A 13,842-nucleotide genomic window follows, 5' to 3' on the forward strand; every position below is an offset into this window, starting at 1 on the left:
TGCATTAGAAATCTTCTTCTTGAAGTCATAATCTAGAATTTTTTACTTTGGAGATCAGAGATTTATTTCATGCATTCATGCTGTTTATCAATTTCGAATCACCTCCTACCATTTTTGAAAGTAGTTGTACTTAACAGTTTTTATGAAAATGGTAAGACTGAACAAATCTAAACTGTCAAGGTAGATTGGCTTCGAAACGATAATATTTTCAAATCAAGAGGCAAATGATAAACCAACATACTTGTTTGCATTATGTGTTTCGGCACATAACTATAGAATAATCAGGGAATGGCTCAACAAACACTATCCTCAATTATAAATAGGGTTATGAACGAAGGATCAACATCGAAGACTGGACAAAATTTATAGCCTGCGATGGTCTAGGATCGATCGAATCATAAATATTTTGCTAATTATTCTCTGAAACTATATGATGGAGTGAAATAAAGTATGTCGAACATTTTTTTAATTGCATAAATATATTCTAGATCTGAACAATCCAAGTGTCTATGTTTTTTCGTTCCTCATTGTGTATACCAGCGAAAAGATTTGAATTTAAGGACGATTCATCATTGTTGAGTCAGAACTTTCGTTTGATTCCAATTCCGGCTCAAGATTAGAAAATTACAGACATTCTGATGAAATAATAAAGTGATTTGTTCGGGGAACGTCTACTCAGATACCAAAGTATCATTCTGTAGATGCATTGATTGGAATCATGGGCCTCTGGGACGTAATTTGAGGAAGTTTGGTGTCCAGATGATAGGAATACCTGTTTTTTTATAGGAGAGATGTACTTGATCAGGAATTTTATAAATGGATTTAGATGAACAGTAATTGTTGCATTACATCTTGATTAGGTTATACCTTGAATTGTAACTATAAAGTTTATTCATCTAGTCAAGTCTTCAGGTTGAGATGAATGACGCTAAATATGGAGGTAGGTTTGGTTCATCGTGAGCCTAGGGGTATGATTCGATAACCTGGCCAAATGTACTCTTTCATTTGACTTTGTGTAAGGTTGGCCCAATTAAACAATCTTTAATTATGTAGAAATCTATCTACAAAGTCTTTCAAATCATATTGGACACTTTATTCTAGTTACTAGCTACTGTAAACGATATGTTACAACGGTAGTCAATTCCTCTCTTGGTGAATGATTATTCGATGGAGTAGTACTCTTCTTTCAATCGTCTTAATTAATCTTCGTCAACGTCCGAGTTGAATTTGGACTGAATTAAGTTTAACTGCTTTCGTCTCTGACTCGTCTTCTTTTAAACCGTTTTACAGTCTCTACTCGACTGACCTACTATAATCGACTGACCCTTCGATTGACTCGTCAGCTGGTTATGTTGTCTATCGCACCTCGTAGCTACTAAACGGTATCGGGGATGGTACCAGTACAATCCTAATTGCAACCTTTCGCTAATCCCCGTCGAAATGACACAGTTTCAAGTTTCGCGCGTTTCTTGCTGATATTGGGTGTACAACTCTACTTCCGCCGTTTTGCAATAGATGACTATAGTCATCTATAGTAAGTAGTAGTCGAAATAAATAGATCGAAGATGTCAAATAATGAGCTTATGTATTTATAAACATAACGCCATCGAAATATTACAAGCCAAATTCTCGTAATTTGCGGTAGGAATGGATTTTCGTCTTTGATATGAAGAAATCTGCGACTGAGGCTTATCGAATACTCTCAAATACCTATGTGATTTTGACATCGAAGGCTTGAATGGCAGTAGAAGAGAGAAGGTTTTCGAAGATGCAGAATTGAAGGCATTACTTGTTCAAGACTCGTGTCAAACGCAACAAGAATTGGCAGAATCATTGGAAGTGACTTAATAAGCTATTTTAAAACGCCTGAAAGTCATGGGAATTATTCAGAAACAAGGAAATTGGGTGGCGTACGAGTTGAAGCGTTTGTTTGCTTGTGAACAGATGATGCTTGTAAGGCAAATACGGAAGGGATGTCTGTATCGCATTGTAAGGGTAGACGAAAAATGGATTCATTACGATAATACCAATTGCAGAAAATCATATGGATATTCAGTCATACTTCCATGTCGACGGACCAACCGAATATTAACGGTTCCAAGGTCATGCTCAGTATTTGGTGCAACCAGCTCGGAGTAGTGTATTATGCGTTGATAAACCGACTGAAACAATCACAGGCAATCGTTTTCGAACACAATTAATGCGTTCGTGCCGAGCATTGAAACACACTCCGCAAACACACGCCGCAAACACACGCCGCAAACACACGCCGCAAACACACTCCGCAAACTCACGCCGCAAACATACTCCGCGAACACACGCCGCAAACACACTCCGCAAACACACGCCCTAAACACACGCCCTGAACACACTCCACAAACACACTCCGCAAACACACGCCCTAAACACACTCCACAAACACACTCCGCAAACACACGCCCTAAACACACGCCCTAAACACACGCCCTAAACACACGCCCTAAACACACGCCGCAAACACACTCCGCAAACACACGCCCTAAACACACGCCCTAAACATACGCTGCAAACAAACTCCGCGAACACACTCCGCAAACACACGCCCTAAACACACTCTGCAAACACACTCCGCAAACACACGCCCTAAACACACGCCCTAAACACACGCCCTAAACACACGCCCTAAACACACTCCGCAAACACACGCCCTAAACACACGCCCTAAACACACCCCGCAAACACACGCCCTAAACACACGCCCTTAACACACGCCGCAAACACACTCCGCAAACACACTACGCAAACACACGCCCTAAACACATGCCCTAAACACACAACGCAAACACACTCCGCAAACACACTCCGCAAACACACGCCCTAAACACACGCCCTAAACACACGACGCAAACACACTCCGCAAACACACGCCCTAAACACACGCCCTAAACACACGCCGCAAACACACGCCGCAAACACACGCCGCAAACACACTCCGCAAACACACTCCGCAAACACACGCCCTAAACACACGCCCTAAACACACGCCGCGAACACACTCCGCAAACACACGCCCTAAACACACGCCCTAAACACACGCCGCAAACACACTCCGCAAACACACGCCCTAAACACACGCCCTGAACACACGCCGCAAACACATGCCCTAAACACACGCCGCAAACACACGTCGCAAACACACGCCCTAAACACACGCCACAAACACACTCCGCAAACACACTCCGCAAACACACGCCGCAAACACACGCCGCAAACACACTCCGCAAACACACGCCCTAAACACACGCTCTAAACACACGCCCTAAACACACTCAGCAAACACACGCCTTAAACACACGCCCTAAACACACGCCGCAAACACACTCCGCAAACACACTCCGCAAACACACTCCGCAAACACACTCCGCAAACACACGCCCTAAACACACGCCTTAAACACACGCCGCAAACACACGCCCTAAACACACGCTGCAAACAAACGCCGCAAACACACGCTCTAAACACACGCCCTAAACACACGCCGCAAACACACGTCGCAAACACACTCCGCAAACACACTCCGCAAACACACGCCCTAAACACACGCCGCAAACAAACGCCGCAAACACACGCCCTAAACACACTCCGCAAACACACGCCCTAAACACAAGCCGCAAACACACTCCGCAAACACACGCCGCAAACACACGCCCTAAACACACGCCCTAAACACACGCCGCAAACACACGCCGCAAACACACGCCGCATACACACGCCGCAAACACACTCCGCAAACACATTCCGCAAACACACGCCCTAAACACACGCCGCAAACACACTCCGCAAACAAACGCCGCAAACACACGCCCTAAACACACTCCGCAAACACACTCCGCAAACACACGCCGCAAACACACGCCGCAAACACACGCCGCAAACACACTCCGCAAACACACGCCGCAAACACACGCCCTAAACACACGCCCTAAACACACGCCCCAAACACACGCCGCAAACACACGCCGCAAACACACGCCGCAAACACACTCCGCAAACACACGCCGCAAACACACTCCGCAAACACACGCCGCAAACACACTTCGCAAACACCCTTGTCGATCGTGTTGTATTTATCAAGTCGCAAGGTTGTTGTGAATATACAATATAAATAGTAAATATATATCATGTCGCTAGACACATAAAGTAGTAAGAATGATCTTATTCAATAGTAGTCTGTAATTCATTCATTTTGATGCTCACATTCTTGAATTACATCATGTGAGTTTTCATCTGTGATCAGTACAGTGTGCAGTAAGAAATAAATACCCTTTGATGAGTCTGGACAGTATTAATTAACCATTCCTTCAACTGTATAACGATTGACCGAACCTACCCTAGCTGGGTACATCACATGGCGATCCTGCCAGTCCGATACAGTTAGAGGACTATGGTTCTTATCAACATATGGATATGTGACTCCAGTAGAAGATTCTAGGTCAACCGCCAATCCAAGATGGGATCTTCAGAGATGGCAGCCAAGTTCCTGTCAGTACCAGTCATTCTGGGAGATGGAGCCTTTCTGTATGCATATTGGAAAGTCGAATGGGCCATCGAGAAGAAGATCAGGAGAAGCCATCAGGATTTGGTATGAAACCGTAAGAAAAATGTAGCTTCCTCCTTGTTATGTCGGATTCTCCATGGATAGTGATGAACTATTTGCCGAGTTACGTGGTGAACATAGGGAACGGGCCGATAGAATCAATTAATTTAAAAAAAAAAAAAAATTTTTTTAGTCAAGTTAAAATATAAATTTAATAAATTGAATGAAATTGTCAAGTCGGATCCAAATTTTCTCGAAGCAAATCTCACCAAACAAGTCTAACACAAATTCACTTTCAAAATCTCGGAAAATGCTTAGCGAAAGGAAATTCTTACCATTCAAATCGAGGTCGTGACCGCAGCAAGCAGAATTACAATGCAGCGAAAAATAATCACGGGCAAGGTCGCGGTCGCCAGTTCATCAATCATTTCAAAAACAATAACAAAATCAATAAAACAATAATAATATCTCTTCAATATGACTAATCCTTCTAGTAGATTAACCAAAATCCTTTTGGTTTTAGTAGAATATGATTTCACGGTTCATTATGTAAAATATTCAGAAAATTTTAGAGCAGATGCCTTATCGCGTATTAAAGTAGATTCGGAAGAACGTCAAAATGAAGTAGGTTCTAAACAACACGAGACGAATGCCTCCGATGGCAAAAGGATTGATCACCCTGTTGTTGTCGAAGTTTTAAAACGTCCAACAAAAAGTGTTGAGTTGAGATCACTTTCAGAGAAAAGAATTTCGTAATTTGAAAAATCAACATAAAGAGGATTACAATGAGAATTAAATATATAATGTGAATTCACAAATTATTTTCATTAACCAGAACATCCGATCAGCGTACGACTTAGGTACATCGTTGAGGAAACTGGAAAAATTATGCGCAGAAAATAATATATTAGAATTGTACCTCATAAAGCTAGCTAGTATTAAAGAATTTTTTGAATATGTTGACAAATTATAAGAATGAAATTCTAGGAACATCCCTCAAGACTAAAATAATAAGAGATGTAACGCGAATCGTAGACAGAGAATTAAGGCAAATATATTTCTATACTTCTTACGAATTAGTTTTCGGAAAACCTAGTAGATTTCCACAAAATTTAAACAGCCAAGTAGATCCAATCTACAATTTCGATAACTATCCTCTTGAACTAAAATATAGGTTGCAAACGGCATGGAATGATGCTAGAGAAAACTTGGTGAAGGCAAAATTGAAAAGAAAAGAGATTTTCGACAAAAAATGTAATGAAATAAACTATAAAGTAGGAGATAAGGTGCTCTTGAATAATAAGAACATTGACAATAAACTTGACCCCCTATTTAACGGTCCCTACGAAATAGTTGAAGTGCGAAACCCGAACATTATAGTGAAAACGGACAAGAACAAACTCAAAGAAGTACACAAGAACAGAGTGAAACCGTATTTCTCATAGCAAGTAATAATTACTGAACAGTGCTAGAATTAAGAGACTGATGTAATTTTTAATTAGGAAAATACTGTATTAAACCTTTTAGATGTAAGATCCATTGAGATTATGAAACGTATTATGTATATATAGATATAAAGCTATAGATAAGTCAAAAAAAAAAAAATTTTTATATTTGTATAGAAAATTTTTTTCTCTCAAAGAGGGAAGGTGTAGTATATATCAGTATGAAGAACCTGTATATTTTCATACTTGAGACGACAAGGTCCGTATAACCAAACACCATCTTAAAATATAAATATATTTACTATGTTTACCCTTGTCGATCGTGTTGTATTTATCAACTCGCAAGGTTGTTGTGAATATACAATATATATCAAGTCGCTAGACACATAAAGTAGTAAGAATGATCTTATTCAATAGTAGTCTGTAATTCATTCATTTTGATGCTCACATTCTTGAATTACATCATGTGAGTTTTCATCTGTGATCAGTACAGTGTGCAGTAAGAAATAAATACCCTTTGATGAGTCTGGAGAGTATTAATTAACCATTCCTTCAACTGTATAACGATTGACCGAACCTACCCTAGCTGGGTACATCACACTAGTTTATTGCGTTTTCATAGAAACGACTCAAAAGCTCGGAGTAGTGTATTATGCGTTGATAAACTGAAACAATCACAGGCAATCGTTTTCGAACGCAGTTAATGCGTTCGTGCCGAGCATTGAAAGAAAAAAGGCCGCAATACAATGAGAGACGTTATGAAGTTATTTCACAGCATGACAATGCTGGACCCCATGTTGCGAAAGTGGTTAAGACATACTTGGGAACAATGAAATGGGAAGTCCTACCCCATCCGCTGTATCCTCCAGACGTTGCTCCCTTGGACTATTACTTGCTTCGATCAATGCCACACGGTCTGACTGACCAGTACAGTTTTTTCAACGCGGGATTGGTACGCTGCACAAAAGAAGGGGGAAAGTAGTGGCCAGCGATAAATAATACTTTGAATCATGAATGTATAATCAGTTTTTTTTTACAATAAAGGCTCGAAAATTTCGCGGAAGCAAAGTTGTACGTCATGTACATTATCTACAGTTTAAATATTCGGGATCCTACACACGAGCGAGAAAAGGACTTTCTCCACATGTTGCACACTACACTTTTCCGACAACTGCACAAATTTCAATAATTCAAGTAATGGACTTGATTCAAATCAGAATGGCCTTCGTTGACAGTATGTGCTAATTTATTGCATTTACATAGAAACGACTCAAAAGCCCAATTTCATTTTTCTACCAAGCGGGGTGTGGGCAAAGTGCCGTGGGGAATAATATTTCCCACAGTATGAGTAATACATAGTTTTGAAATTGAGTAAGCTGTAAAGAATACGCTACTTTCCATAATAGTTGTAGGAAATAGTACATTGTGCAACAAGTGGGAAAAGTCCAACTTTTCTTGCGAGTGTGGAAGTTTGTGGCACGAGCCTGAAAGGCGAGTGCCGCAAACACACTCCGCAAACACACTCCGCAAACACACGCCGCAAACACACTATACTTTTCCTACAACTGCACAAATTTCAATAATTCAGGTAATGGACATGATTCAAATCAAAATGGCCTTCTTCGACAGTATTTGCCAATTTATTGCGTTTTCATAGAAACGACTCAAAAGCCCAATTTCATTGGTCTACCAAGCGAGGTGTGGGCAAAGTGCCGTGAAAAAAAATATTTCCCACAGTATGAGCAACACATAGTCTCGAAATTGAGTAAGCTTCATAGCTTACCAATGAATACCAATGAAATTGGGCTTTTGAGTCGTTTCTATGAAAACGCAATAAATTAGCAAATACTGTCAACGAAGGCTATTTTGATTTGAATCATGTCCATTACTTGAATTATCGAAATTTGTGCAGTTGTAGGAAAAGTATAGTGTGTTTGCGGAGTGTGATTGCGGAGTGTGTTTGCGGAGTGTGATTGCGGAGTGTGTTTGCGGAGTGTGATTGCGGAGTGTGTATGCGGAGTGTGTTTGCGGAGTGTGATTGCGGAGTGTGATTGCGGAGTGTGATTGCGGAGTGTGTTTGCGGAGTGTGTTTGCGGAGTGTGTTTGCGGAGTGTGATTGCGGAGTATGTTTGCGGAGTGTGTTTGCGGAGTGTGTTTGCGGAGTGTGATTGCGGAGTGTGATTGCGGAGTGTGATTGCGGAGTGTGTTTGCGGAGTGTGATTGCGGAGTATGATTGCGGAGTGTGTTTGCGGAGTGTGATTGCGGAGTGTGTTTGCGGAGTTTGATTGCGGAGTGTGATTGCGGAGTGTGATTGCGGAGTGTGTTTGCGGAGTGTGTTTGCGGAGTGTGATTGCGGAGTGTGATTGCGGAGTGTGTTTGTGGAGTGTGTTTGCGGAGTGTGTTTGCGGAGTGTGATTGCGGAGTGTGTTTGCGGAGTGTGTTTGCGGAGTGTGATTGCGGAGTGTGATTGCGGAGTGTGATTGCGGAGTGTGTTTGCGGAGTGTGTTTGCGGAGTGTGATTGCGGAGTGTGTTTGCGGAGTGTGTTTGCGGAGTGTGATTGCGGAGTATGTTTGCGGAGTGTGATTGCGGAGTGTGTTTGCGGAGTGTGATTGCGGAGTGTGTTTGCGGAGTGTGTTTGCGGAGTGTGTTTGCGGAGTGTGATTGCGGAGTGTGTTTGCGGAGTTTGATTGCGGAGTATGTTTGCGGAGTGTGATTGCGGAGTGTGATTGCGGAGTGTGATTGCGGAGTGTGATTGCGGAGTGTGATTGCGGAGTGTGATTGCGGAGTGTGATTGCGGAGTGTGATTGCGGAGTGTGATTGCGGAGTGTGTTTGCGGAGTGTGATTGCGGAGTGTGTTTGCGGAGTGTGTTTGCGGAGTGTGATTGCGGAGTGTGATTGCGGAGTGTGTTTGCGGAGTTTGATTGCGGAGTGTGTTTGCGGAGTGTGATTGCGGAGTGTGATTGCGGAGTGTGATTGCGGAGTGTGATTGCGGAGTGTGTTTGCGGAGTGTGTTTGCGGAGTGTGTTTGCGGAGTGTGATTGCGGACACTCCGCAATCACACTCCGCAATCACACTCCGCAATCACACTCCGCAAACACACTCCGCATACACACTCCGCAATCACACTCCGCAAACACACTCCGCAATCACACTCCGCAAACACACTCCGCAAACACACGCCGCAAACACACTATACTTTTCCTACAACTGCACAAATTTCAATAATTCAGGTAATGGACATGATTCAAATCAAAATGGCCTTCTTCGACAGTATTTGCCAATTTATTGCGTTTTCATAGAAACGACTCAAAAGCCCAATTTCATTGGTCTACCAAGCGAGGTGTGGGCAAAGTGCCGTGAAAAAAAATATTTCCCACAGTATGAGCAACACATAGTCTCGAAATTGAGTAAGCTTCATAGCTTACCAATGAATACCAATGAAATTGGGCTTTTGAGTCGTTTCTATGAAAACGCAATAAATACTGTCAACGAAGGCTATTTTGATTTGAATCATGTCCATTACTCGAATTATCGAAATTTGTGCAGTTGTAGGAAAAGTATAGTGTGTTTGCGGAGTGTGATTGCGGAGTGTGTTTGCGGAGTGTGATTGCGGAGTGTGTTTGCGGAGTGTGATTGCGGAGTGTGTATGCGGAGTGTGTTTGCGGAGTGTGATTGCGGAGTGTGATTGCGGAGTGTGATTGCGGAGTGTGATTGCGGAATGTGATTGCGGAGTGTGTATGCGGAGTGTGTTTGCGGAGTGTGATTGCGGAGTGTGATTGCGGAGTGTGTTTGCGGAGTGTGATTGCGGAGTGTGTTTGCGGAGTTTGATTGCGGAGTATGTTTGCGGAGTGTGTTTGCGGAGTTTGATTGCGGAGTATGTTTGCGGAGTGTGATTGCGGAGTGTGATTGCGGAGTGTGTTTGCGGAGTGTGTTTGCGGAGTGTGTTTGCGGAGTGTGTTTGTGGAGTGTGATTGCGGAGTATGATTGCGGAGTGTGATTGCGGAGTGTGTTTGCGGAGTGTGTTTGCGGAGTGTGATTGCGGAGTGTGTTTGCGGAGTGTGTTTGCGGAGTGTGTTTGCGGAGTGTGTTTGCGGAGTGTGATTGCGGAGTGTGTTTGCGGAGTGTGATTGCGGAGTGTGTATGCGGAGTGTGTATGCGGAGTGTGTTTGCGGAGTGTGTTTGCGGAGTGTGTTTGCGGAGTGTGATTGCGGAGTGTGTATGCGGAGTGTGTTTGCGGAGTGTGATTGCGGAGTGTGATTGCGGAGTGTGATTGCGGAGTGTGATTGCGGAGTGTGATTGCGGAGTGTGATTGCGGAGTGTGTTTGCGGAGTGTGATTGCGGAGTGTGATTGCGGAGTGTGTTTGCGGAGTTTGATTGCGGAGTGTGTTTGCGGAGTGTGATTGCGGAGTGTGATTGCGGAGTGTGATTGCGGAGTGTGTTTGCGGAGTGTGATTGCGGAGTGTGTTTGCGGAGTGTGATTGCGGAGTGTGTTTGCGGAGTGTGATTGCGGAGTATGATTGCGGAGTGTGTTTGCGGAGTGTGATTGCGGAGTGTGTTTGCGGAGTGTGTTTGCGGAGTGTGATTGCGGAGTGTGATTGCGGAGTGTGATTGCGGAGTGTGTTTGCGGAGTGTGATTGCGGAGTGTGTTTGCGGAGTGTGTTTGCGGAGTGTGATTGCGGAGTGTGATTGCGGAGTGTGATTGCGGAGTGTGATTGCGGAGTGTGATTGCGGAGTGTGTTTGCGGAGTGTGATTGCGGAGTTTGTTTGCGGAGTGTGTGTGCGGCACTATACTTTTCCTACAACAGCACAAATTTCAATGATTCAAGTAATGGACATGATTCAAATCAAAATGGCCTTCTTCGACCGTATTTGCCAATTTATTGCGTTTTCATAGATACGACTCAGAAGCCCAATTTCATTGGTCTACCAAGCGAGGTGTGGGCAAAGTGCCGTGAAAAAAAATATTTCTCACAGTATGAGCAACACATAGTCTCGAAATTGAGTAAGCTTCATAGCTTACCAATGAATACCAATGAAATTGGGCTTTTGAGTCGTTTCTATGAAAACGCAATAAATTAGCAAATACTGTCAACGAAGGCTATTTTGATTTGAATCATGTCCATTACTTGAATTATCGAAATTTGTGCAGTTGTAGGAAAAGTATAGTGTGTGCGGCACTATACTTTTCCTACAACAGCACAAATTTCAATGATTCAAGTAATGGACATGATTCAAATCAAAATGGCTTTCGTTGACAGTATTTGCTAATTTATTGCGTTTTCATAGAAACGACTCAAAAGCCCAATTTCATAGGTCTACCAAGCGAGGTGTGGGCAAAGTGCCGTGAAAAAAAATATTTCCCACAGTATGAGCAATATTTAGTCTTGAAATTGAGTAAGCTATGAAGAATACGCTACTTTTCATAGCAGTTGTAGGAGAAATATTGTAAAAGTAGGAATCATCGATTATAAAACAAACTACTTATAGCAATGATGTATTGGCTCATCTTCTAAATGATTGTACAACCAAAACCCTTCCTCATTCAAAATTCGCATAGCCCATTTCACTTTCATTCCAAACCTCCATCATTCGTTATTTCAATTCCACGACAAAACACCGTACCTAAATCACATGATTCATCCTTCGATCTGCATAGATAACGTTGGCTATCCACCGTTCGATAGGCGGCGGAGACAGGAGGGGCGGATAATAAATTACAGTTAACGGTAACAAACCTCCAATTAATGAAGACAAATTACTGCTTTACTCACATTGTGACGCCACTCCACTTTGTAGACAGGTGGGTGAGCATTGACGATGCAGTCGAAGTAGACATCGGAACCCTCTCGGATCGCGTCCGGGTTCAGCGAGGCTCCGAGAATTATCTGCGCCTCGGGAGTATCTGGAACAGAATACAAAATATAAACACACAACTTATCCGGGTATACCTACAGTGGAGGTGTAGCGGAACTGATTCAGAATTACAACGTGCGTTGATTGAATAAGAGAAAAATCTGGGAAATTACTGTGCCGAGAGTTTTTGAATGGCTGGGGTACTGACCCTGACTAATGATGGATTTAAAAAGAAGGGACAACAGCAGTTTGAATTCAAAATTTATAACCAGAAACATTTTTATTTGATTATTGGATGAAATATTGTTCAGTCCTCGTGATTTCTCTTTTGGAATATATATATTTTTCGCGTATATAATAATGACTATTTCACTCCTCCCATTTTGAGTGAGTGAGTGCGAAAACCAACAAGTTGGTTTTTCAGCGAATACCCCCTCGTCTTAATTTCCACCAATCATAAATACTCAATTTTCAATTACAAATGGTTTCTAGATGAAAAAACTGTATGACAGCAACACGAGTACGAATCAATATAACAATGATCTGATATCTCGTTATTTCGGAAAAATAGTTCGAGAGTCCTTGAAGAATTTTTGTGTAATAGTTCTCGAGATGCTTTCAATGAGCATCAAATTTGGTACACTCTGTTCAAGTTACTTCCGAGAGTATTCAATGAAACAAAATGGCGAATGCGTTGGTTCCTTTGATCTAAACTCCACCTACCGAAATAAAACGATACAATCGAGAATAATACTGAAACAGAAATACTAAGAGGAATATATATATATATATATATATATATATATAACAATAGTTATAAGTTATAAGGGGTGTGGGAAAATTGATAAGTGTTATAATGTCACTCTTCTTTATTTCATTTAGTCGACGTTTCGATCCCGATGGGGACCTTCTTCAGGACTCTACAATAGCAATAAAAAACTCTATGTTTCATCTGTCATGTGCGTGTATTCTGTGGCAAGTCTGGTTGACAACATTTTTGACAACCTCTCATTTTGATGATTATTCTGTTTACCTTATTTACTTATTATAATTGATTTCTACTCCTTTACTAACGAAGTATCAGATCTTTTTTCGCTGAAGTTGTTGATGTTCTTGTTAGTTGCTTTCTTGAGAGCTATTGATTTGTGTTCAAATAAGATCTTTACAACTCTGTATTTCGGTATGTACTATTTTTACATGTTTTGTGATTGCCTTATTTTGACTGTTTTTTATTGCTATTGTAGAGTCCTGAAGAAGGTCCCCATCGGGATCGAAACGTCGACTAAATGAAATAAAGAAGAGTGACATTATAACACTTATCAATTTTCCCACACCCCTTATAACTTATAACTATTGTTGTATATTGGGAATTAAAATTGTTGATATTTAAGCATGGGGTTTTATGCAGAAGTGAGAAACAACTATGGAAGAGTAGCATATGAAGCGTTGAAGTCATGGTCGTCATATAATATGAAACTGGCATCTTATAGAAACCGAAGAGTGTTCCTTTTGGAATGCAAAAGACAGGGTTTACTTCCCAAACATATTTCCAACAATATGAATTATTTGTTCAGCTCAGCAAGTGATTCAGGTTCGTCCAGACAGGTTCAGGCTATGTTGGAGAAATCAAGACGTCTCGTTCTTCAATTTGAGATCACTGTGACTGTGAGCAGGATAGGAAGAATGGAGTGTGATTCTTCCAGGTTGTGGCAGATCTTGGAGGGGTTGCTTCCACCAGAGATGCTAAGTCGTTTTGAAACTTACCAGTCCAGAAGGTACAGAAGAGAATTTGCTACTATTAGGGAGAGAAATCTGATGAAGGTGAGAGCTCTGTCAGATGAACTTTTAAAGAGAGTAGAACCACAGGAAAGGTGGATTAAGAATGTTAGTACTGTTATTGTACCAGATAGAATATTGAAATTTCTAGCACTGGGCCCCAAATTCGGCATTGATATTCCTTTAAGGGA

General features: G+C 41.8%; 1 protein-coding gene across 3 annotated transcripts in view; it reads right to left on the reverse strand.

Moving 5' to 3' along the window:
* The window catches only part of LOC123671389 (hemicentin-1), a 482,600-nt gene that overhangs the window by 102,092 nt on the left and 366,666 nt on the right, over positions 1 to 13,842 (reverse strand). For all 3 annotated transcript variants that reach the window (XM_045605217.1, XM_045605219.1, XM_045605218.1), the window contains one exon: positions 11,794 to 11,924. In XM_045605217.1, the coding sequence (XP_045461173.1) occupies positions 11,794 to 11,924 (131 nt within the window). The remainder of the gene's footprint in view (positions 1 to 11,793; positions 11,925 to 13,842) is intronic.

The sequence above is a fragment of the Harmonia axyridis genome, chromosome 1 (genome assembly GCF_914767665.1).
Source record: "Harmonia axyridis chromosome 1, icHarAxyr1.1, whole genome shotgun sequence".
Classification (NCBI taxonomy): Eukaryota; Metazoa; Arthropoda; class Insecta; order Coleoptera; family Coccinellidae; genus Harmonia; species Harmonia axyridis.